This window comes from Anabas testudineus, chromosome 15 (genome assembly GCF_900324465.2).
Source record: "Anabas testudineus chromosome 15, fAnaTes1.2, whole genome shotgun sequence".
Taxonomy (NCBI): Eukaryota; Metazoa; Chordata; class Actinopteri; order Anabantiformes; family Anabantidae; genus Anabas; species Anabas testudineus.
In genome coordinates, this window is record NC_046624.1 from 17,649,486 (window position 1) to 17,675,980 (window position 26,495).

The following is a 26,495-nucleotide window of genomic DNA, read 5'->3' on the forward strand; positions in this document are numbered from 1 at the left end:
TTTAATCCAAAATGTTGCAGCCAGAGTTCTGTTTGACTTTCTGCTCCTTCATTCAAATTTACCTCCCAGCCTGACTTTATTCAGTCCTGAGATTAACCTGGAACCAAACAAGCCCAAATCTGGCCAAAGCCAGTACTTTAATGTCACTATGACTCTCCCATGGCTACACACCAAGATCACAGTTACGCTTAATAAAAGCTTTCCGACCATTCACATCATCTCTTTCAAACTCAGTGGGTTCAGAAGCTTCAAAGAAAAGAACACCTACTGTGAAACATGGAGGGGGCTCAGTTATGTCCTGGGGCTGCTTAGTAGTGTCTCTAGTATGAAACATACCACCCAGTATCAGCTGCAGGTCATGGATCCATCAACACAGTGATAGATAAAACACATTGAAGCACCAATGGCTAAAATTCATGTGTTATTCTGTATTCAGTATTGCTAACCTGTGTGGTGAATTGTGTTACAAGACTATTATTTAAACACAGAATTGTCTTTACTTCAAATAACTGAGGTGAAGATGATCTTGACTTATGAGCTGAATTATTTTTCTTTCTTGGTGCTGCAGCATGTGTCATTACAACAAGTCCTCTTGTTGTTCTCCCTAATGAGGTGTCATTAGAGGCACGGCTGCATCTCTCTCTGTAAATAATGCATGCTGACAACCACCCAGCTGCTGTCATCTGCATCATAAGGGTCCCGTACACGGTGGACAGCAGTAGGAGGCCCTATCTCATATCAAGTCTCTGTGTCTGTGTGGTATTGTTTCAGCACAGAGAGAGGCAAGGTGGGAATTAACTTGACATCTCCAGAACCTGAACGTTTCCCAGAACAAAGGATGGTGAAGTTATCTCCTCGCTGCAGACAGATGCATATTAATACCTATCAGACACAGCACACAGAGAACATGGAAATTTATGCTAATTAAATTTAGCTGTTTTAGCAAAAGAAGAATTCATTCAGATATTAGTTTATAAACCTCAGGTGATGTCACAGGTTCGCCTGTTTATTAACCCATAGGAACCCAGACCCATTTCTGCTAAAAGAAAAATGATGTGGGAAATGAAAACAAACCAAATGGACCATGTGGAACACATTTCTTAAAGTGTTGGTGACACCTGTGTCACTGTGGATTCTTACGGGTAACAGTTATTCTCAGTTGCTAAAACACAAAACCACATTCTCAGAACCAAATTCTCAGTGGCCTAAATTAATTTTTCAAATCAAACTCTACCCTACAGGTAATAGAGACAATTTGCAAAACTCACATTTCACATCATGATACAATTGTGTTGCAATGTTGTAAATAGTGGCAGCAAAATGTGATCATCAGCTCTAACACAGCTGTCATCTTTTACACCCAACAACTCAACATTGAACACACGTGTTCTCCCTAATCTGACAGTCGTGGATGAGGTCATTTGGCCAAACCCTGCACAAAGACATGACATGATGTTGCAGAATGCTGTGATTGTGCAGTAATGTGGTTTGTGTGTTAATGTTTTTTTTATTAAAATTGATTTAATATAGTGTAAATATTTATAATTCATGTAGAGTCTAATGAAGGCTCTGTGGTGAATATATTTCTACTGTACTTGCTGCGTTTATCATTTGAGATAAACCTTAAAGATTACTGGTTTTAAGGTTTAAAAGAAAGGTCTGGGGTTTTGTGAACAGAGTTTGAATTGTTGGATTTATGTGTGGAGGTTTCAATAAATTAGTTTTTGCAAATTGGAAAAACTGTGATCAAGCTCAAAATCTCAAATGTTCATTGATTCAACACCGACTTTGCACCATTTCAATTCTCACAACAGAGTTGGCGATGGAAGAATTGAACAGATCATTACAAAAAGGTTAAAAGGTTAATAAAAAATGCACGACTGTGACCCAGCAATAAGGAAACATGAACGCACTTCAGAAAAAAAAAGATCAATTGCTTTATTGTCACAGAACTGAATTGTTTGTTATTAAAATATCTGTGAAAATTAAAAGCTCACAGCAGCTCACTGGAAGTGATGTGCTGCAAGAAGAGAAACAAACCTCTGTCAGACAAAACCAGAAACTCCTCAAACAGTATAAGGTGACGTTCATTAACAGCCCACAAAGAATAAAGCTGCTCTGGAGTCCTCAGTTTGTGGTTTTATCATAACACAATAACGGTACCATCACACTAAAGCTGATTTCATAACTGTTTTTTACGTTCAGGGATTCACTGCATGTTACTGAGACATTTATCACGTGTCTGATTTGCCTCAGTAATTAGGGTTAGATTAAATAAAATTTAAATAAAAAAATTTAAAAATGAGTTAAAGATGAATGAAACAAGGAATCAATTTAAAAAGAAATAGAAATACATTATGAAAGGCAATAAAACAGGGTGTAATATGTAATATGTCTGACTGTTTATTAATGTTTCTTTGCCTCACAGGTCAGAATAGTGTGTGTGGTGTGTTTGTCTTACTTTGGATGTTTTGTTTATACTGAATTAAAAAAGATAAATAAAATTATTTGCTGTAAACTACAGAAGCATGGTCAATTATGGTGAAAAACTAAAAAACAAAAACTAAAAATTGGAGATTTAATTAACTTTTAGCTTCTAAACTATCTGAGGTAAATATTTGGCTCCGTCACTCAAAACAAAAAAACATTCATTATCCATGTCAGAAAATTAATTAACCCAGATCTAACAAAAACTTCTCTTACTGTAAAATTAACACCAGGACAGAAAAAACGACTGTTTTATATAAAGTTGTCATTTTAAGATTTACATCATTATGTATTTACAATTGTTTTACTGACAAATTCAACACTTTGTTTTTCTGCATCCATATACAGTCTTTACAAAAGAACAACTACAGAAGCAAAAACATAACCAGAGAAGACAGAACATGAGCGTATCGTTCTGTCCGTAGCTTCCTGTCTTGTTGAGCCACAGCTCGGGCTCAGTTTGTCCTGTAAAGCACTGAGGCTTGACAAAGCATCTCTGTCTCTGTCCGCCTCCTCAGCTCCAACACCGCACAGTCAGCAGCGAGTTGAACCTCCACCTAAATATAAAATTCCTTCTGGTTCTCGCTCGGACCGTTGTGTGAGCACGTCTGGCTGCTGAATGGCAGCTCAGGGCTGTCTGCAGGTTTTACAGTTTTTACTTCCTGGTTCTGACACGTCCCCTTTCTCCTGTAGAGGATTCTGGCCATTATGGCCAATGCAGACACGGTCACAAAGATCACCAGCGCTATGACACCTGCAGAGAAATGACAAACGTTACAGTTGGCAGCTTCCCATTATTTTAAAGATGTTCTTGTTGAAAGGAGCTCAAATTTTCAGGTCTGTCTTAAAACTGCTTGCTGGGAGATTCTTTGGGAGCCTCACAGGTTCTGCACAAGAAGAGAACGGACTCAATTACAAGTAGCAACAAACGAGACTGGTGGGAAAACAGCGAGCAAATGCTGCTGCTTTGTTTCCAGTTTTTATGTTGGCCTTCCTAACTCTTCTTTCTCTTTTTGAATAACGAACACAGACTTCTGCCACCTGCAGTTTTGAGTTTTTAGGCTCAGGCGACATGAGACAACGCAGCAGTTGATCTAAGTTGCCTCTTTATGTGTCTCAGCTTTCTCAGCAAGTTTTCACCATCCTACTTTATTAAGCTGTATCTGAGAATTAGTAAACACTAACATTTTATTACATTTTACAAATAAAGTTAACAGCTATTTTAGATTGCAGATGATATTAAAGTGCTCTGTGACTTTATTGGCCCTTAAAATGGATTACATTGGAATTAAAGAACTAAAATGCAGCAAACATTATCAAATAAAACTACTTAAAACCTACTGAAAAGGTTTGTGGCCCAGCAAATTTAAAGAGAGCATAAAATTGCTTAAGCTTTATCACTAGCAGTGTAGTTGACTCCTTTTTCTTCAGAACTAATAGAAATTCTCTGCACCAATATTAGTGATGCAATTAAAGTTTAAACATCATTTCACTGTCAGTTTTTCTACAAACAGATGCAGAAAAAGAGAAATTAAATAATCAGAATTTCATAAAAGACATGGTAGGAGCCTTTAACTGCTTGATATCACTCCCACTTGTTTTGCAGACCGATTCTGTCTCAGGATTGATGATAATTGCAGTGTGACAGTCGTTGCTATTGCAGTACCTCCAATTAAAGCTGAGTCACTCCTAATGTTATTGACTAGAGGTTGACCTGTTCCCACTGATCCAGAGTGGCCTGCAGCACAAAGAGGTGGAAGAAGGAAGAGAAGAAGATACATATAGAGGAAGAAACACAGGGGAATAAAAAGAGTTATGAAAAAGAAAAATATGAAATGAAGCTGAACAAATGAGAGGAAAAAGGAGAGGAGCGAAGAGTCATTAGTGACATGAAAAACTGTCTGTGTTTTCCATCCTCCACTCTGAAAATCAATGTGCAGACACTTGAAACCTGTCCAAGCTACATGAGGTAATCCGTCACAGTGGATACACACAACGCATTTAGTTACTGTCTGCATGCCACTGTCTGTTTTAGATTGGAGTGTTGCATTCAGGAAACTAATTGAAACATTCAAAACCAGAAAGCCTCAAAGCTGCCAGTGTACAGCCAACACTTAACCAACACAGTAAACAAGAGTCCCTAATTCAAGCCTCTCGGTGGGTGTTTACCACAACAAAAATCAATTGACATTAGAAAAGCAGAGTTGCACAGTGAATGTTAATACAAGTGTTTCTATTTTCAACAAGAAATCATAGCATTGCCTAGATTTAATGGATAACTTCCAAAATTTAACATATGTAAGGACCCATTACTACATTAGCATCCCTCTCTATGTGGAAGCTGGAATACTTACAATAACAGCTACCATTGCAATTACCAGACCACTTCAGGTGCACTGCCTCCCAGAAATTCCCATGAAGGAGATGAAACAATTTTACTCTGACCTGAGAGGTGGTGTGTGGTTTCTACTGCGTGAGGATTTGGTGAAGGGGAGCCACAAATGGACTGCACCAGCGGGCCGGTGACAGTGACAGGGCTGGTGTCTGGGTGGAGCAGAGCAGCCTTCAGAGGGCTCACGGAGTTAAAGACAACAGCAGACAGGCAGCCTGTGAAACCCAGAGAGGCGGCCCGAGCCAGTTCTGGATCAAAATCACGAGAGTCTGGAGGGAAAGACAGAGAAACACTTCATAGTGTTTAATGTATTTTATTGGAGAAACCATCACAAAACATTAACTTTTAGCGGATGTGATAAACATTTTGTATGAGTCTGATCTCCCTATAAACCCTAACCCTGCACTTCACTGCTACAGCTCTCCAAAACAAATAACACTGCAGTGTACTCATCATATCCAAGAGCTCCCAGAGAAATAGACCTGTGATGATGCAGTAGGTGAAAGGTTCTGTGGTTTTGTTGAGAGAATCCTGAAAAATGGGTTGTGGTTTTAGTACATCTAGCAGTATGGGTGCCCTGTCTGCAGAGTTTGAAAAGTTGTAGCGTACAGGAAACACCATATACAAACAACAGAGAAGGAGGCTTCTTGCTGAGTTGGCAGAGTAAGGGTAATTATTTTGAATGTGCTGTTGACCAGTGCATTTTCAGTTATACAGTGGAGGCTGTATTTATTATACCAGTCCTCTGTTTGGGTGTGATCTGCATTTTTGTGGTAAGCACAACAATGTTGTGGTTGTCTTCGCTATCTGGGACTATTAGTCATGTTGCTGTGTTGCCTTTTTTCTTACCATTTAGTTGCTGTGTTACTACTTCAGTTGCCCTGAAAAGCCTGTTTGTTATGCTGTCGTTGAGGTATTGAGTATTGAGTTTCAGAGCCGAAAACAAATTTCCCTAAAGAGACAAATCATAAATCTTTTCTCTTATCTTATATTGAGGGAATATGCAGAAACATTTTCTATATTTGCAGCTAAAGCAATTTTATTCTATACAGAATCAAATCTTGCATAAGCTGCCAAGTAGCTGCTAATTAGTTGCAGTGTTTTGAGCCCTAAGAGCCTGGTGTAAGTGAAACACACTTTAACACCTGGTGAGTAAGAAGGAGTCACAGCAGGAATTCTTCTAAAAGCCACACCTGGAAAATAAACCGGATGGATAATTACACCAGAAATAACATCTTTAAGTAGCATTGTGTTGTAGAGCGCAGTGCTGGTTGGTCTATACCTAAATATTTCTACAGATGTGTACGATAAGTTAACATTGGTCTATGTTTATGATTCTACTCATTGTGGTTTAATATTTGCCAAGTAATCAAGCTGTACTGTCATAGGAAATCATTTTTCCAGCAGTTCTGAGCTGTCATATTAAAATAGCAAATAGCAAAACAGCATTAATTTCTATGTTGTTTCAATCATTATTTAAGTTATGTACTTTCTATCTGCTGTAGCCTTGTCTTCCACCAGGAAAATATTGTCAACAAGGAGAAAAGCAATATGTATATGATAAAGGTGAACTTTTAAAAATCAATAACTTGTCTGTTGTCTGTGCTTCCACTCTGAAATTGTAAGACTAGTGGCTCTTGCAACTATATTTGCGGCTTCACTAATTCTTTACCAGCTATATTCTAGAGAACAGTGTATCCAGGGGATCATAATGAAAGTTTACCTCATATTTCACTGTGCAATAAGACAGAAATTCTCTGAAATGAGTCTGAGTGGTTTGAAGCTTGAAAGGCCCTGTCTGGGTTTTTGTCGTCTCACTTACTGTGCACTCTGCCGAGAACCAGCAACCTGATGGCATTGAACTCTACATCAGACGTGAGGTTAAAGTCCTCTTTGATGTTCTGGTCAATCTGAAAGAATAAATCAAAACAAACTCATTGCACTACTGAAAATGTCAATAACTAAAGAAGGTGGCTTGGAAGAACTTTGCTCGCTTCTCACGTTTATCTCAGACTAAATATCCCACAACACAAAGCATGCTACATATTAAAATGACTTTAATGACATTATAGGAATCCTAACTGAGCCAGCTATCCTGTCACTGAGCTGCCATCACCAAGTTTGTTTCCACTGTTTGACTGCAGCTCATGCTTTATTACTGGATCTATGAGTGCTTCCTGCAGTTCATCCTGCTGTCTTCTTGTTGCTTCTCCTTTTGGTCGCTCATGTTGACTGCTGAGAAAACTGGGCTGACTCAGGGTTTAATATTGACTGAGGACACTGGTGCTGTCTGTTACCTGCACAGAGACGGCATGTGCAAGTCTGCTGATGGTGACTGTATGTAGCTGTCCGTTGGTGAGGTTCCTCACTTTACTCTTCAGGGTCTCTGCATCTTTGCTGCCATCTAGCCTGTATCTCACCTCCAGCTTGTCTGCACACACAAATCAACAAAACAACACTGGTACGTTCTCTGTATGATGATCCCAAGGCAAAACATCTCAAAACAAACTCCTACTATTTAAGAAAATATTTTGTAGTGTAGCCTCCACATTAACGACAGCACAATGTTTAGGGTTCTGTTTTCATCCTCGTTGTGCTTTAACAAAAAACAATTGTAGGTAGTACTAACATGAGAGCGACAGGATGTTCTGAGTCAACAGCACCTAAGAATGAAGGTGAATAATGACAGAGAATCAAGTTAATTTGTATAATTTTCATGGCATGTTGGAGGGATAATTTCAGTCCATTCCATGGGTGAAAGGAAGATGTACCAGGCTTTACTGGAAAGCATATTTTCCATTACACGGTGCATATTAAAGCACTAAAAATTGTTTACTGGACGATATAAGCATATCCTAAAGAATAATAATTGTAAATGCATGTAATCCTGGTGAATCTGAATAAGACAGAGTTTCATATGCAGAGAGAGGTGAGATAAGTTTTACAAGTTCTCCAATTATGCATCATTCATGATATTCAACCGTGCAAATAATTTTTAACACTTAACATTTGCCTTCTTACCACACTTATTAGAAGAGAGGAGACACAGGAAAGCAAGACACAGACTTTGTGTGTTGACAGTGTAATGACCATGACAGGAGGTGACTATAGAGCTGAGAGGCGCAGATGACTCCACAGAGATGGAGATTGTCAGAAAGCTCGTAGGTGGTAAAAAACTGGTGATAGATGAACTTTTCAACTTTCAGCAGTTGACAGCAGAAGATTTCCACATTGCCCTTGTTATTCTACTAGAACAAGCTTAGTTTCGAGAACAAGAGATAAATCTGAATGTAAAATCGAGGACTGCGTTATGGTATATAAATAACCAAATTGATTTATAATTATCTGAAAAATACACAGTAGGAAGATAGTAGGAAAAGGTTACTGACAAATTATTTACTTACAGCCTGAATAAAAATTTGCAGAACATAAATTAGATATCAGACACAAAACAAACATTAGTTTTAATTTACATTTTGCACTTTAGGACAGTTTAACACAAAATACAGCTGTCAGTTGAATGAATGGTAGGCTACAGAGATGTAACAGTTCATAATTAATGTAGATTGATTACAATGTGCCAGAATGTGCTCAGCAGTGCAACACAAAATTGATGCATCATTTACATAATTTACTCTGAAAGAAATTATCACCTTGTTTTGCAACTAAAAAAGACAAGTGCACATCTTCAGGAATGACAGAGTTCATGTATTTATTATTGAGGAACTGGCTTGTCTGTGGTTATTGCTGGTGGTATGCTGGGTCAGGAGAGCTTCTAAATGTGCATGTGTATTTTCAAGCACAAGAAGAATCTGATAAATTGGTTTTGTTGCATGGAAATGAGAATATGCACCTGGAATTTGATAGTCAGTTGCTACAAAACAAACTCTCCTTTGAAATACAAACAATGCAATCACCATAATTTATTTTATACCCATGCATATTACCTTTTTGTTTGCCTTCTATCTAATTACATTTTCAACAGCGTAGATACTGAATACTTAGTTCAGCTTTTATATTTTTGATGTCAGAATGAGCGACTTCTGACAAGATTTTTACCATCTGCTTTTGCTTACAGCTTCATAATCTCACCATAGTAATGTAATTTTCAGAAAAGACTCAGGGACAAGGTGTGCACCATGTTGGATTGGTAAATCAGGCTTCAGGTCTTTTGAATTTGACTTTCATACCATAATTATGAAACACCTGTGGCTTTAACCTCACTGGTTATAAAGGGATGTGTGCAGCCCATCTAAAGGGAGAACCCCGCTGCAGTTTGGATATGGAATGGGAGCTGATGCTGTTCTTACCTTCGCCAATTAAAAAAGCCTCATGTAGGATTTCTATTTTGCTTTTAACAAACTTCAGTCTCATATTTTAGTTGAAAAGTTGTTACCTGTTAGTAAAAGTTAAGTCAGGACATCATTGGTTTGACCTTGTCAGATCTGCATGATTCCTCCACTGGGTCACCACAGGGCTCTGTCTTTTCACCCTTAGTAAACATGTACACATGTACACAGCTGACTGCATCTATAATATCCTGGTCTGGCAATCTCTCTGTGTGGTATGGGAAAAAGTTGCACCATATATATATATATATATATAATCAGTGAAAGGTACATAGAGTCATTTGTCTGTTAGAACTAAAACTTCTATACAGCAGCACATCAAACAAGCTGTTCAAAGAGGTTTATCACCAAAAGAAATCTGTTCCAGAGTTTTAATGGGGTGCTTCAGTTTTAATGCAGCTACCTGCCAACTACCTGATCACCATGGTAACTCTAATGACTTGCTCGTCATCAGCTTCCCCCAGTCTGGGTTATTAAAGCAGCCCATTCACAGTCTATTTACAGCTAATCTATGTGGAATCCTGCCCATAATAAGTGCTTCAGCCTCTTTTGTCCTTTCCAATTCAACTGACCCCACGTTCCACTCAACCCGTTGAACTCATGGCGAGTTGATTAAACACAGAGGTGAACGGCAGCAAAGGACAGACAAACTGGATGAAAGGAATAATAAGGAGAGCAAAACGAGAACAGAAAGAAGCTGATGAGAAGGGAAACTTGCTATGGAGGATTCATAAAGCCACAGTGGGCCTCATGCAAGAACCACTCCTATGAACAGAATTATCCATGATGGCGAGAGAATAGTGGTGTTCACCAGTTTATCTTGTGGGAGGTGGTCAACTCTAATATCTAAGTAAAAACTAATTTAATTTATTCATACAAAAGACAAAGATGATAAACAACATGCTGATGCTACAAGGGTGAATGCAGATGCTCAAATACAACACAAAATAGTTAAAGAATAAGAAGTCCTTGTTACAGATGAGAGGATCTGAGCACTCACCATGCCTGTTGAGCAGCAGAGCCAGGTACTCTTGGTGGTAGGAGCCGATGTAGAGGAGTAGAGCTGGGCTTTGGCTGGTTCTGAAGCTCAGGGAGACATTTTCTGCTCTCAGGGTCATGTCAGAGTATATGGAAGAGGGTAGGGCACTGCTGCTGCTCCTGTTCAGCTCACTGAACACCTGTTCTTTGAAGATGTAGCTGACGGATGTTCCCGACTTGAAGCTGGCTGAAACCTCTGAAATGATGGAGAAAAAGTCAGAGAGTTTAATTACAACAGGAGTCACAGCAGTTGTCTCATTTCTTTTTGTATGGCAGATGCATATGTTGTTACCTTTTATCTTTTCTATACGTCACTTAAAAATTCACTTTACTGTTTCCCATTGATAGTATACCATTATGATTTAAATCAATTATTAATAAATTATTCATTATATTCCTTAAAGTTAAATCTTCAATTAACTGTCTTTACATACTCAATCTAGGTACAGACTTATCTCAGGGGACTGTTCAGTGATACATATACTGTACGTGCAGTATCTTAGCAGCTCTGACAACACCTAATTAGTGAGCTGGTGAGAGGCAGTCGCAGAAAACCAGCTGACAGGTGAAAAGAACAATATGATTGCTGCTAATTATAATGCAGTTGTTTATCAGAGTTGTTGCAGATAGGCCTGTGGAGTTCCAAGAGACCACACAGCTGATAACTAGAGTTCTAATGCTATTATGCTTTTTTTTTTTTTTGACAAATGTCAGAGTTATTTGCTTTTATGTTCGTTTGCTTTTTCGCCTCTTTCTTTTTGAGTAGAGAGCAGCTATAGTAAAGTAAAGCAATTTGCCCACTGGGTTCAATAAAGTTCACTGAATCTTACAGAACTTTACTCTAATGTTGAACTAGCTAACTAACAACTCTAAAAAACAAATGCTTGTATTAACTGAGGTTTCAAATTACAGTTATGGTTTTGCAGTGAATAAAGATGCTCAAGTGAATGATGAATCAATGATGGCCACAGGTGTTGCTGAGAGTTTGCTGAAGTCTTTACCTCTGTCACAGAAGGCTCCAGTGTAAGCAGATGAGCCACAGTCACAGGAAAAGCTGTTGGATCTCTCGACACAGCGTCCCTGATTCTGGCAGAGGGAACCATAGCTGCTGCAGTGGCCTGGACAACCTGCCTGAACCCCTGGGGTTATCTTAGCTCTTTCTTCCAGGTCCAGGGTGACGCCATTCAGCTGCAGAGAACGAATACAACCCCGAAAACCCTTCTGCCTGGATGCTGTGCCTCCTGAAGAAAGAGACAGTGTTACTGTTCCTTCGTTGTTGCAAGATAATTCAGCTTGACTACAAATTTGCAGCACTTGTACTGCGTTAGCTCACAATGTTGACATAACAACAAATCCAGACATTATGTAATTTATGGTGTATTACGTAACCCAACCCGCTTTCAGAAATGAATGAAAAACATATCATGTCACTGTGACTGATTGATATTTGATTTGAACAACCAAAACATACTTAAAGATTTGTCACCATCCTACTGAATTTTGCAAATGATGAGGTGATGAAACACAATGAAACACAACATGGCAGGTTAAAAAATTCAAGGAGTTGACATTTAACTGGCAGTGCCCCTGCCAGCCGAGTTGATATCTGGTTAACTTGGCGAGCTGTCAGTCTCTCTGACAGTCTGTTTGTCCTGCCTGACCGGCTGACTGTGACAGGAAAACACTTTTTAACTTCTCCAGCAGAATTTAAACTGCAAAAGTTGTTGTTTTTCGACTTCTCACATTTCGACCTCTAACTGTCCTGGGTGTTCAGGCTCTGCAACATTATATTTGTCCCTTAGTGCCAAACTGGCAACCTCAAGACTGTTTTGATGAGATTAACAGCTTTCCAGGTCTGGAGAGTTAATGAAGTTCATATCAGGACCTGGAGTTTCCTCAGGAGCCATAATGAAAGGACTACCTTAACTAATGGACTGGGCTCTGTACTGTACTAAGGATACCGGAAGGAAACTGACCACTACCAACAACTTCACTGCATCCTGATGATATTTCAGTGTGTGGGGATTTTCTCTCAGTCTTCGAAACTTATAGAGCGGTATTACTTCCATTTCCTTCCATTTCCAAAGTTTAGGAACAAAAATTGGTAAAAGCTGATTGATGTTCCCTGCTCAGTATGAACTAGGACAGGAAGTGGAACATTAGGGTGGAGTTTAGTTGAAAGCCTTCTTTCAAGAGAAGAAGAGGAGACAACGATATAGGAATCTCAACCTCCCTAGGGTCAATAAAAATGTACAGTATGAGAACAAACTCTTTTGGTTAGTTGTGTGAAGACATTCAGAGGGAGGCAGAGACAGATCATTTTGTAACAAGGGATTCTGAGTAAGACAGTCAGTGACACAAATGCTTAGAAGATGGAAACTGAGACAAGGTTATTGGAAATGTTTTTAGAACATATCCTCCTAATATCCTAATATTTTGTCTGGATATTCTCCTGTTTATTTTTTTTGTCAAAACAACAAAAACACAGCTTCTTCTAATTGCATTTCAGATGTATGCAGCAGTGCCATCTCACACACACAAACCCACACACCTATAAATAACTGGCTGTTCAGCTGCAGGTGAATGTGCCCATCAGCAGGAGCCTCCTGTGTGGCAGCAGGGAGCTCATCCAGGCGAAGCGAGGCCTCTTTAACGTTCCGCTCAGCTCGGATGTAATGCCACCTATTGTCGTTCAGTGGGAAGTCAGCCGTTACGCTAACGTCCAGCGGACCGTTACCCACATCAAAGGAGAAAAGGACCTCCGTAGAAGCTGCATCAGAGAAGGAAGAAACCAGTCATTCATCGTGTCTTCTATATCTTCATACAACCTGTGTCTGGCTTGCACCTGTAGACAGGCCAGACCTTTGACAATGCTCCCACACAAGCACAAGCTCCTGTCCCATTACTTTGATGTGCATTATTTAACTATAGCGGCTCTTCTTTTTGGAGCCAAAGGAAGAAAAAAGAAAAACACTGGTGTTTAACCTACAGTACTTCCTAGTCAAGTCAAAGATCACCCATATGGTCTTGCTTTATTGTCAACAATAAAGCACCATGTCCTGTTGTGTGTATCCTGAACCTGAGTGATTTTCATTCAAATAGCTGGACCACAAACAGCATTTTATCTATTTTTCACTTGCTACCTTTCAACAAGGAGAAGACTCACTCTAAAGCTCTTAGTCTCTTTAAGAGTTTCACCATCTGAGAAGGGAAGAAGATGAAGTGATCTCTGCAGTGGGAGTGCAGAGCCAGTTGACGTTTTGACACTTGAGCTCCAGTGGAACTCTGATAAGAAAAAATATATTCAAGTAATATATTACTAAAGTGATGCAAACACAAACAGACACCAACCCGCTTACAAGCAACAGCGAGTGTCTTAGCAACCAGCTGTAGTTACTCCTGAACATCTAAACCATTGTAGCTGTGACAATCAGCTATAAAGTGAAGCTCTAAGTTGGTTTTCACCTCCACCAGAAAAAGTCGCACACTCTAATATTTAGCTTTGAATATGGCACACATTCACCGTGGCATCGTTTCGATAAGCTTTTGCAATGTCACAACATTTATTCCCATCCAGCATTAATTTCTCACCAAGATCTTGTATTGATTATGGGAGAGTCAGACCGCTGCACAAAGTCTTATCCAGCACATCCCAAAGATTCTCAATAGAGTTAAGGTCTGGACTCTGTGGTGGCCGAACCATGTGTGGAAATGATCCGTCATGCTCCCGGAACCACTCGTTCACAATTTCTGATAAATCCTGATATTATCATCTTGGATATGCCCATGCCATCAGGGAAGAGGAAATCCATATGTGGAATAACCTGGTCATTCAGTATATTCAGGTAGTCAGCTGACCTCATTCTGTGAAAACATAACGTTGCTGAACTTGGACCTGACCTACAGCAGCAGCCCAAGATCATAGCACAGCCCCCACAGGTTTGTATGGTAGTCACTAGGCATGATGGGTAAGAGGAGAAGTGGGTGAAATGTGCTCTGGAACAGGGTAAATCTTGACTCATCAGACCACATAACCTTCTTCCATTGGACAGTTCTTAACCCAGTTTTAGTAGTTTCATCTCCTTAGATGTTTTCTTTGCTTGATTCATGACAATAATGTGACCCTACTTGAAAACAGACTAACATATTTTCCACAATCGCAGGAAACGTCTTCAGATATATTTATTTAAGAAATGAGAAGCTAGGGTCAGTTAGGGTTAATGAGTTGTTACCAGCTGAAATCATCCATGCAGTAATTATCCAATGGGAGGCTCTTACCTATTTGATTAGTTAAATCCGGGTGGTGACTTTTCTTTTGGATGGGCAGTATACAATCTGTCACAGAAAGTTAGCTTTACTTTTACTTCTAAGAAGACCACCTAAAATAGCAGACTACAGCAATTTTCTTTATCAAGAGCTGTAGTGATGTATGACAGCTACAACAGCACACACTCAGTGTCCTCCCATAGCATTACAGTGCAATGATATTTCAACACCAGCACACTACTAGAGAACCATAAACTCTGGTGGTTGTAAAGGAAATGTACAGCAGCGGGCTAGAACAATGGCACTGCAGTAATTTCCCATAGGAGAAAGAACAAATAGTGGAGATGTTGAAAAAGTATATATTTTTCAGGGTTTAGAAGAACTGAGGTGGAGTTCCAGGACCGTCACATCCAGCTGAGTTTAGCTCAGATGAAACTTCCCAGCATGATCCTTCCTGCTCAGGTTATACTCAGATCAGAGCACAATCTGGATTAGACATCATCTAACCTGAAAGGTTTTACTTACAGCTGAGTTCGATCCGAATGAAGTCTTTGATGCCCAAGTTTTCCAGGAAGACACCAGAGGATGAAGTAGTTTTGAAGAAGAAGGAGATGTCTGCACTCAGCTCTCCGTGGAATGTGGGAAAGTGGAGATACGACGTCTCCTTATCAAAAAATGCAGCATTCCAGACATTTTCTGCAAAAATAATTGAAACCTTTTAATTTTACTAATATTAGAGAGACAGATAATTTTGTAACAAGGGATTCTGGACACTGTTATTATGAAATGACAATAGTTCATTACTTCTTGATACAGCATTATAATTTTTTTATCATTCAAATGTTGCAAGGTATCATTCAAGGTTCAGGACCAGACTTACTGTCTCCATGGCAACGAAGAGGTCCTACCCTGTAGGCACTTTCTGAGCCAGGCCTGTGAACATCACCCAGCACCACAGATCTAACAGGTAAGGTGTCCTTATGGGTCAACAGACCTGAGTCATCAGACCTGGACAGTAGGGGAAGGACAAAAGGGGAAGAAGAAGAAGAAGAAAAGAAACCTAAAACTAGCAGTGAAAAGGACAAACCTTTATCACAAGCAAAAGTAGACATAAGTATTAGTGGGCGGGGAAGGAAAAAACAGGGAGAAGAATAGGGATGATCAGGGCTTAAGAAAGAAAATTCTCCATACAACATCACCATTACTACCAGCAATAAGCTGGAAAACTGAACCAAGAGAGGAGATATCAATTACATGGTAATAACAACTAATACTTTATCAATCTCATCATCTCCATTCTCTTCCTTTGATTTAGTAGCCTCATTCACAGACTTATCTTGTATACAATAGTCATTTACCACTCAGTGCGATCGGCATCACAATTGCAGTGGTGTCTGGGATCCACACAGTTTTCCTGCAGGCCACAGGCACACTGGAGGCTGCCTGGTGGAGCCCCTCCCCAGTAAGTCTGCACCTGTCCTACACCTGGACCTCCGACCCACCAGCTGAGTGGAGATCCATCTGAAACACATACAGACACTTATTAGAAACTTGTAGTCATTTACTCTTCTCCGGTTCCAGTCCTATCCTAACCTTAACAATAACATTAATAAAATACATATTTTTTTGTGTCAGGCCTTTTGTGTCTGCTTTGGTAAGATTAATATACTAAGTTAATTAGACTCAGCTAATAAAACTATCATTAAACACCATAGTTCTTTTCTTCAGAACTTTTAATACAAGTTTTCATCTGCATTTCAAATTAAAACCAGGTAAACTATGGAGGCCAGGCAGCACTTCTATAAGGTGTCACAGAATATCAACACTTTACCTGCTGCATAGAGAAGACGTGACTTCCTACAGTGGTAGGTCAGTTCCTGTTCGCAATGCTCTGACCCGCTGATGATGGCCGTGAGCTGCTCCTCTTCAGCTGTGTATACAAAGTGAGCTGAATGCTGATTCTTTCCTGGCAGTAGCTGAACTCTGGTCAGCTCTGAGTTGTTGTGCCGGATGACGATCCATGTCTTGTCCTCTGGCAGAGAGAAGACATATGAAAAGAAAGAAGAAAAGATAAAGCTTGTATTTTTAATTTTTCATTTCTATTTGTGTGTGAGAGCAATTCACCTCTGTGATGCCTCACTCAGTGGGATGGACAGAAGGTAAGAGAGAGATGGAGAGACTGGACACAAGAGTGTGTCCATGATTTGAATTGTGTGAGATACCTGTCATGTTGCAGTATATTAGCTGTGGTCTAATGGGTCCGCTGCCATCCACATCAATGTAATAATACCCAGACGTGTTGCCTTTGTGTTTGTATGCTTCACAGGACTGCTCATATATCGCTGAGAAGACAAGAGACACACACACACACACACACACACACACACAACATCATTGTCAATGTCATTTCAGTAATTTGAAATTATATCAGCTTTCCCTAAACTTGTCACCCTTGTAATTTCCTGGTGGCGTTTGATTTGAGCTCCTATTTCGGCTTTGTCAGTCACTTTGTTGTTCAGTCTACTCATTACTAAAAATATGTGGACAGTAAATTCAACTAACAGGCCGACCTAAAGAATCCATACATACAGCAGAAAGTGTCAGGCCCTTACAGCTGTGACAGGTGGCTCCACCGTAGCCAGTGCTGGAGCAGTTACAGTGGAAGGTGCTCCATGATTGACTGCAGCTGCCTCCATGTTCACAGTGACTGGGAGAACACCTAAAAGAGAGAGTCAGGAAGGTAAACACGCCTTTAGCCTACAACCCAATATTGATTGATAACTGTTTGACTTGAAAATAATTCTAGTGTTATTATTTTATCCTCCAACTTTATGTCTTTTAGCATATTGTGCATGCAATCAAACACATTTGAGAGATAATCATCTGTTGTTATTGCAGCTTTTTTTTCCTTCAGTGCCAAGTGTGTGAAAGGATAGGGGCTGGCAGTGGCAAACAACACAAGAAAGAGAGGGGGGTGGACAGGAAAAAAAGTGAGAGGAGAGAGGTTCAATGATAAAGATACAAGACAGAGAGAAATCCAGGGAGGCAAAATAAGGTGGAGAGAGGGATCGAAGAAGAGTAAGGCAGGAGGGAGCAACAAAGAAAATGAAGGTTGAGATGAATGGAGCTCGTCTGTGACTGGGTAAACATATCTGGAAAGGGAAATGAGGTCAGCAAATTGTGACTGTGGATAGACTAAGAGAGAGAGACAGAGAGAGCAGCATGTTTTTTTAATCTTTTAGTCAGTGGGAAATTCAATGTTAGAAGAAAACTTACTCAGCAGGCTTGTCAGATGAAAAAGTTTGTTTTTTAGCACCAATTCCTCTGCTTTCCTTTTATCTAACAGTTGGAATGGAGGCAGGTGCAGCAGTTTATTTACACCACTGCTTTGTGCTTTTAAATATATGCATTTTATATTAAGGCAGTCCATTGTTGCCTTGTTTATCTGCAAAAATGCATACTTTGCAAAACATATGTCCTATTCTTGAGCCACCGATAAATTCAGTATATGATCAGTCAAGCAGCACATATTTCAACAGAGTACTCTGTAGGTTGGAGGTGAGGGGTTGGAAATGTGTAAATCAATTTTTCAACTTGACATTTTATTGAAACAAAAGCTGCTGGGTGGATAGCAATATGCCATTTACCAGTGAGCTCTAATGATTTGGAAAAAGGTCTAATGTCATGTTCTGAGAGCAATGTGTTATTGCTCACACACAGCAGAACATTAAACTGACACAGTGGAGCTTGACTTGACATTTTCAACAATACAGAAATAGAATAGAGACATATTAGAGGCCACGGCTTCTCTGGTATTTGATGACAGAAAAGTAGAGAATACCGTGTCTGTTGGTGCCATTACATTAATGGTTCTAACAGCTTTTTCAGTTTACAATATCTGTCTTGGTTGCCATCTAGTAGAATGTGCGTATGACTCTAATATCCTTACAAAATGTAATACTGTCTATCAAAAGCACCAGGGTTGTAAATTAAACTGCAGCTGCCATCAAGCTGCTTTTTAAAATGATTATTTAAAATGAACCATCTAATTGCAAGGATTGCGATAGTTTCTACATTGTTCTTTTCTCACAGTAGTGCATATTTTTATTTACAGAATTAAACAGTTTTAAACTGTAACTTTGTTTTTTCCCATTTGTGTAGATTATCTCTCCAGAAATAGCACTGGATTCTTTTCCTACAGAGAAAACACTGTAACACCATTGACAATTCTTTGTGTAATAATCCAAATATAACCCATTACACAGGAAATCAGAGAGCCTCCACTGGGAGATTACCTGAATTTACAAGAAAAGAGAAACATCTAAACACTGTTGCATCCTCTTCTCCGACAATGTTGGCTGACACATAAAATCTGGTATTATACATAATATTACATACTAAATTATTCTTAATTAATTCAAATAACATCTGACAGCATTTAGCGTGTATCTACCCTGGATAATTATTATGAAAGAAATGCTGTGTTTAGGTTTAACCTGTCAATGATGCCACACATGTCAATCTGCAGGTGACTGTAGTTTCCCAGCAGCCTCTGTTGCACCATGATCAAGTCCACCTGTTGGTTGTCCACAGTGAGCAGACGCATGCAGCCCTGGAAAGCTTTGACGGGGTTCATGCATTCCTGATTGCTCCCATCAGTGGGACAACCTACACAGGAGTGAAAAAAACATTAGCCAGAAGAACAACACAGAAGAAACAATCATGTCCAAGCACAGCCTGTGCCACAGATTACTGCAAGGTTCAAGTTCAAAATTTTTCAATTACAACTACAGATACTGTGTCCTCTAACCATACGTAAATTCTTGTTTTGCTTTATAAACAGTTGTGATAATGCATGTATTCAAATGTTTTCTTACCTCCAAAGAAAAGTTCTTTTCCTGCAGCAAACAATTGGCTGGAATGAGCAGTGTCTCCTTCATCTTCATCTACAGCAACAGTCAGACGTCCTCGTCTGGAGGTCAGCTCCACAGAGTGCCACTGACCGTCATTCAGAGCTGAACCTAGGACACACATAGATGTACAAACATAGGTTTAACTGTCTTGGTTTTAACTTTATCCGTTTATTTATTCTTTTACTGCCTAAATCAACAGTGAACAGCAAAATGCTCAGTTTTCCAAAAAAAAGTCTAAACCTTTATGAGATTTTACTAGGGGGTATAACCAAAGTTAAAGCTGGGGTTTAGGGGTCACACCGACCTGTATTGAGCTCCAGCGGCGCCCTGCCAGACTTGTAGATCTTTAGATGCAGCCTGGCTTTGCTCAGGTACAGCCAGACTGTACCCCCTTGGTTTGGGAGTTCAAAGGTCAGTAGCAGCCCCTCCTTGTTCCACGTCCGAAACTGAAGCCCCACTGACGTGCCCATAGATGACAATTCTGTCACACCTGGCAACCAGAGGAAGCTTTGGGGGCTGGTGAACGTCAAGGCAACAAAAAAAGGTTCAGCACAAGAAAAGGTCACATTTCCCTGAAACAGATGGAGAAGAGAAACAGAAAAAATATACAGAGGCAGAAATTATAATGGCAAAAAGGGAAAATATTATAATGTATGAATATGAATTAATTTCCAAGGCTGGCGCCCTGATGCACAGAGATCTCATCAGCAAGTCTCCTTAAAGAGTATGAGAGTATTACCATAATGATAATAGCCAGGCTTAGGATAAGCACCAGCAGATCAAACTGAAGGCGCCAATGTCACCTAACAGCTTTCTAAGGTCACAGAGGAAAAACGGAGAAGCAGAACAGGTGACAGGAAATGGGCGGAAGAGAGTAAGAAATAAGATGGCAATTAAATGTCTGGGAACAGTTGGTCACCTCTGTGTGCAGGCTGATACATTTAAGAAATGGTAATTTCATTGCAAGGGCAGCAGCACTCACTCACTTTGACTACTGGGAAAACTGGTCTTCTATTTTCAGTGGAGTATGCAAAACACAGACAACTCATCAAATCCAAAAGCTGTTGTGGGTGATATAAAAGTAATGCAGACTGAAAAGAAGGAGGCTTTAGAGATTCAGCAGGGCTGCGCACTAGCTTGACACAAATGCAAGCACACAAAAACAGAGAGATGCTTCTAATTAAGATTTTTTACAGAAAGAGGGGATGTGAAGGAGTGCACTTTAACCAGAACATTTTTACTTGTTTAGAAATAATGATTCAGATATATATATCTATATTATTGTATTGTATGAAGTTGCTGCACCACAACACTATACTTAAATTGGTTTATACAGTAAAGGGCAATATTTACGTAGTAAATGTATTTTCCGTAATGTTTCTAATCCTTTTTTGCATATTGCTTCCATGGCAACAAACAACTAAATATACAATACCCTGTGGTGGGATTTTGAGCTGTAGTTTAACTGTTGACTATTCTATCTTCTAATAGATTAATACAAATTTAAACACTTTGTATATTACAATTGTGTTTTATTTCTCTTTCTCTTTCTCTTTACAAGCCCACAGATATATGAAATCCTAGTTGATTCAACTGTAGGTCTCCCTGTAGAATCTACAAACATTATGAGTAGTGTGGCTACAGTGTGCACAGACACATATACACACACATGCTTTTCAGTAGCATATTAGTAAGACAGTTTACCTTCACAGTAACCCGCTGGTCTTCCTGTTTAGCGAGGTCTACCAGATTCAATCCATTGTAAACAAGGTTTTCCAAACAGCCGTGAAAATTTCTGTTTAACCCAGCTGAACCAAGTCCCTGATCTGCTCCCACACTCATCTGGGTAAAAACATGAGCACACAGACAAACACATAAGAAAAGGAATAGGTGTGAACGCAAGTAGGTTTTTTTTTTTCCTGTTTCTATGAAACACACACACACAGTCACACATACACAAACACACCTGGTCATGGTCCCAGTGCGTGAATTTTGACGAGATTTGCACCCACATTGTGGTTTTGTCCACAGTGAGATTGAGGTGATTGCTGTGGTGCTCCACTGCGACGTGGTGCCAGTGCTGGTCGTCTAACAGGCTGCCCAGATACACGAGGTGACGACTGTCAGGTGACAAACTCCTACCTGGAGCATGGAAAGAAAACAAGAGATGAAGACAAGATGGCAGATAAAGGAGAGGATGAAGATAATCTAAAGGAGAAAGTTGATATATTGAATTATCGTTTAATTAGAACTGGTATGGTGGTATCACCACTATACTGTACATCTACTGAGAGAACCAGAAAAAGTAGGTGGCAACACATAATTAACACTAAAATAAAGTAGAGAAGGACATAGGCTGGCATAAATAAATGAAAGAGGTAATGCTGCTGGTTCTTTGTACTCTCTAAAGTGTTTGCAGAGCACAGAGTTTTTGCTGAGACAAGGTGACAACGGAGCTAAATGTACTCTGTCATTAAATATGAATTAGATACTGTTTGAAGGGTGACCACGTTCTCTGTGTGGGAACAGAAAGAATGAGAAGAAGAGAAAGGGAGACGGACAGAGACTGAGAAAGAGTCAAATGTGTCATCAATCATCAATAATCTGTTAGACAGATACTTGGCATAGCAGAGGAAGAGACAGAGAGGGAAAGAGAGAGGAGCACTCAATGATCGTCAATCAGCAGACAGATATTTGCATATGCAGAGAGATGGAGACATGAAAGTATTTAGTCAGTACTGATGACCCTGTCTTCTATAAATTGATATTAACAACTGTTTCTAATGTTTTGGCCTCATTTATGTAAATCCAAAATATTAGAAACACATCTTAAAATAATGCACTCCAATACAACTCCACCACCATGATTCAACCCCATCTCCTAATAAATACATGTCTATCCAGCTAAACTGCAATTAGTAATACGTTGTTTTGTCCTGTTTCCTGTTAACACTATGAACATATATTCACAATTAGTGTAGATGGCAAGTCACAAACATAATGAGTCAATCAAATGTACAGAGGCATGGTATTTTGGTCTGACAAAACAGCAGATCTACAATATTCAATTTTGTTTTCTGCAAAAATATCTGATCTTCCAGTACAATATCCAGTTTTGTGATTCAAATGTTCCTCATTTTTTATGGTTGCATTCATGCAATCACATAACTGGGTTTAGGTCAGAGAAAAAATGTAGACTGGCTTACAGATGAACAATAGGGTCATTTCTAAGAGAAGGCAGCCAGTTTGGGGAAGAATAAAATGGTTTAAATAAGGTGTTAAACACTATTTTATACCCCAAGGAAAAAGCTGATATTGGTTGTGGTTTAAGTTCTTATTACAGCAGCTCTACCAGCCAGAAGATCTTTGTCAGGAGTAAAGTTTGTACTGCAAGTACTCATGTCAAGACTACTTCAATAAACTTTTGGGAGTCGCTCTGTCTGATCTCCAGCATCACTAATGTGAGTATCCTCAGGATTCATACAGTCTTCAAGGGATTAAAAAAAAGTTTTTACGTTTTACAGTGTAGGCTCCTGTTTCAGATCATTCCAGACAGTTCCCCAGGGCAATATCACCTAATCATTTTCTGTCTGCCTCTGCATTGTGGATCTTCACGGCAACTCTAAATCTAATTTGGTTGGAAGACACTGACAAGCCTTATCAGATGACTGGCTGCTGTAATTTTTTCAGCATTCTCATTTCATTCCATTTTGCATAAATGACTGAGACACAATCAGTCAACACAAACACAATGTGCAATCCCTGAACTTGGTCACAACAGGTGCTCCTGGAGGAACTGTCATCTTATGCATTTAAAGAATTTCAAAGTCTAGCTGAAATTGAAAATAAGAGAAAATGTATTCCTCTGCTGTTCTGTTCTTCTTTCAGTCAGCTAACTGTAAGCTTATCTTTCCCCCTACTTACAGTAGGGGTCCTTGGGCAGAACCTCCTTATGCTTCACCTGCTGTTGCCTTGTACCTTGTAAGTCACTTTGTAATAAAGTGTCTGCCAAATGACTAAATGTAAACGTTAAAAAACAAAATGAAAAAACATAGCAAGACCACGCTGGTGCTTTTAACACATTTCTGGTGGTCTGCTGCTCTGTGTTATAGTTCTTTATAATAAGATGGAGGCTCCAAGAGAAATTGAAACTCCAGTCCAAGCAGGTTTAATATGACCACAAATCTAACAGCTTCTACATAAAAGCCAGAACTGCACTGACAGCAACTGGCTGCTCTTTTTGGAAGACTTTTATTGTTTTCTTTCAGGTCATAAATTTATCAGTTATGCAGTTTACCTAAGATTTTGAGCTTTGATATTATAATCAGAAAAAGATGGTCTCTCCATCCCAAGAGCTCCCTTAGCTGGCTTTGAATGTACACATCCACGAACTGTATTCTGCATTTCCTAATTGGACTTTATACTCTATTATATATATTATTGTATATTGTACACTATTTATATCTGGAAGCAAGCTGAACATTGATCCCTGGTATGTTTAGTTCCATAGAAAATCCCACTGGCAAAAAGCTAAGTTTAATTATGAGTCAGTGAGCTACAGAACTACAGTATAAGACAATATTTTGATGAATGTATAGCAACTAGGAAATTGGATGCTTTCTGAGAGATTGCATACATTTTAATGAGCTAGGTTACTCATAACAGTTTGAATGGCTCCAGGCAAACAGAGTGGAACTGAGTTTCTCCGGTTAAGTGCTGCCAAAGGCTACTTAGGGTACACAAAGGAAAAAAACCTGGTAATGAGTTGTCATGGTGGGGGCCAGATCGATACAGACTGAGAATGTAATGCAGGTAAAGGTGCAAATTAGTTAATTGCCTGGTTTTCCATGTGCATGACGACATAGAACAAGACACAGAACCAACTGCTCATGGGATGTTGAACTGCAGTCAACTCTTTTGGAAAAAACAAAAACTAAACAAATAAATGTACACAGTGAAGGATGTGCTTATTTAGTTACTGAAAATGTGACATTTCTTTTTAGTCAAAGAGCAAAAAGCTGCATCATGCAGAGGAATCCCTGTCACCGTGAACGTTGTGTGTTTTGTTCAAGCTAAGGATTTGTTAATGTCACACAGCCAGGCAGTGGGATTTGTTAGTACAAATGAGAACCTGTCTGACATTTATGAAATATGAATGGGCTCACTGAAACACTAAACATGCAGTAAGCACAGAAGACAGGCAGATTAACAGTACCATAGGCATACAGTACTACAGTACCACTATGTATTATACTGTAGATTCCTGTTAACAGAAACACGTGTGTCTGCATCATGTCATGACTCATTTCAATGTGTTCAAAGCAGATGAAACTAAGCCAATGACTACAATTTAATGATATGATTTTAGGCAGTAGTAGTACTAGCTATACGGATGATAGTAGAGGGTAATGAAAGCACTTTGGGAAGAGAAGAGACAGAATAAAGTGCAGAAAGAAACACAATAAAATACCTAATGAGGGTAATTAACCCAATTTAAAAACAAAGCAAGCAGAGAGCTGTGATGACATATTCAAAGAGTGGTGATCAATTACAGATATAAAAAGAAGCAAAAGCAGAAAATGTGAGAGCACAGGGTAAAAATGTGGAAAATGTGAACAAAAGAGAGTCTAGAGAGGAGGGAGGATGAGCACGACAAAAAATGAGAGAAAGAAAGGAAGGAGTTGCTTAATAATTTTCAGGGTGCAGAAAAAAAATATACTGAGTTGTTTTATTGGTGTTTTGGTTCTTGTCTCATCACTCCCCATAAGGACCAAGACCAAGCTCAACACAGCAGAGACTGGATATAACTAGCCCTACAAACAAGTAAAGGGCTAAAAGCTTGTTATTCTTTTGTGTAGGTCAGGACCTGACCATCATATAAATGTTACTACACACCTCAGACTATAAAGAGAATATTCTGTTTTGTGAATTACAGATTATCCTAAGAACATTATTTGTACATACACTTAGACATACACATAAAGCTGGGGAAATAGGAAACAAAAAAGCTCAGCAGTTACTGAGCTAACATTTAGTCTGACATTCAGTGTTCAAAGTGGAGACACAGATAAATGGGACCAGTATAAAAACTGGCAAAACACGACCAACCTATTTCCTTCATCTTAAAAGTTTTATTTATGTCTGGGCATGCTTAACAACATTTGAGAATAAATAAAGTTCACTTAGTAGAAAAAATGGCAGCTCTGAGGTTTCTGGCTACAAGTACCTGTTGTACTATATAATGTAAAACAGCAACACTGTGGGTTTGCGTAAATGTGACATTTATTGTGTGTGAATTTCATTATTTTACCTTTTTGGAGGACCAGGAGGAGCTTCCCTTTCTCCAGCTCTAGTGTGAGGCTGTGCTCGTTCCCTCCGCTTGCATAAAGCAGTATCCCAGAGTTTCTCATGGTTTTAAATTTTAGAGAGATGCTTTCTCTGGCCATCTGCCTCGGCCTGGGACTCAGCCTGTAGAGAAGACTGCTGTGGCCATCGAAACTCAACACATCAGAGTCTAAAAATCAGTCAAACCATACAGCCTGTTAAACAGATCAAGAGTGCAGGTATTTGAACACTTCTTCTTTAGACTGTGGTCTCACTGTCAATTAGAAAATAAATTATGGATTCGCCATTCAAGTTTGAATGTATTTTCATCAATAGAGAAGAAACTCTGTGGGAGATTTAACACCTTTTTAACCTCTTGTAATCCATCCTCTCTTGTGTGCACACAATTAGCATACCCAAAGTAAATGTTGTCCAAGAAGCAACAATATGTAGAAACTCCATACAGAAGCTGATGTTTTAGCTTTATGTCTGGATATGAAAAGCCCATTATAGACCATCCTTCACGCTACACTGAAAAAAATGATGCCTACTAACAGTCCTCTTTTTGGTGGTTATTATTGTTGTGGTGATGCTACAAGTCTGGTGCGTCATTATTGGATCCTCGAGTTAGAAATGTCAGCTGAAAAACAAATCATGTACATTTGGGGTTTTACTGCTGATAGTGACACTATCAGTACAACTTTTAATTATTCAAAAGTCGAAGCA

At 39.3% G+C, this 26,495-nt stretch overlaps 1 protein-coding gene across 1 annotated transcript; it reads right to left on the minus strand.

Annotated features, from left to right (window-relative positions):
• Positions 1-1,953: 1,953 nt before the first annotated feature.
• LOC113158050 (contactin-associated protein-like 4) lies at positions 1,954-21,271 on the minus strand. The gene is made up of 18 exons (XM_026353719.1): positions 21,150-21,271; positions 19,750-19,961; positions 19,410-19,553; positions 19,029-19,200; positions 17,145-17,251; positions 16,755-16,874; positions 16,364-16,564; positions 15,891-16,053; positions 15,413-15,540; positions 15,058-15,228; positions 12,818-13,036; positions 11,268-11,507; positions 10,229-10,462; positions 7,177-7,310; positions 6,702-6,789; positions 4,933-5,148; positions 4,154-4,225; positions 1,954-3,241 (listed from the first exon to the last, which is right to left on the minus strand). Exons 2-18 carry the CDS (start codon positions 19,913-19,915, stop codon positions 3,045-3,047), a joined length of 2,772 nt encoding a protein of 923 aa, XP_026209504.1. The 5' UTR covers positions 19,916-19,961; positions 21,150-21,271; the 3' UTR covers positions 1,954-3,044.
• Between the last annotated feature and the right edge of the window lie 5,224 nt (positions 21,272-26,495).

Excerpts from the sequence above, each read along its gene's own strand:
- LOC113158050 (XM_026353719.1), bottom strand. The coding sequence starts at position 19,915 with ATGGGCACGTCAGTGGGGCTTCAGTTTCGGACGTGGAACAAGGAGGGG. Across the intron at positions 15,541-15,890 it reads GATGCCGATCGCACTGAGTG|GTCTGATGACTCAGGTCTGT; the intron begins GTAAATGACTAT and ends CCTACTGTCCAG. Across the intron at positions 15,229-15,412 it reads TCTTCGTTGCCATGGAGACA|AAAATGTCTGGAATGCTGCA; the intron begins GTAAGTCTGGTC and ends TTATTTTTGCAG.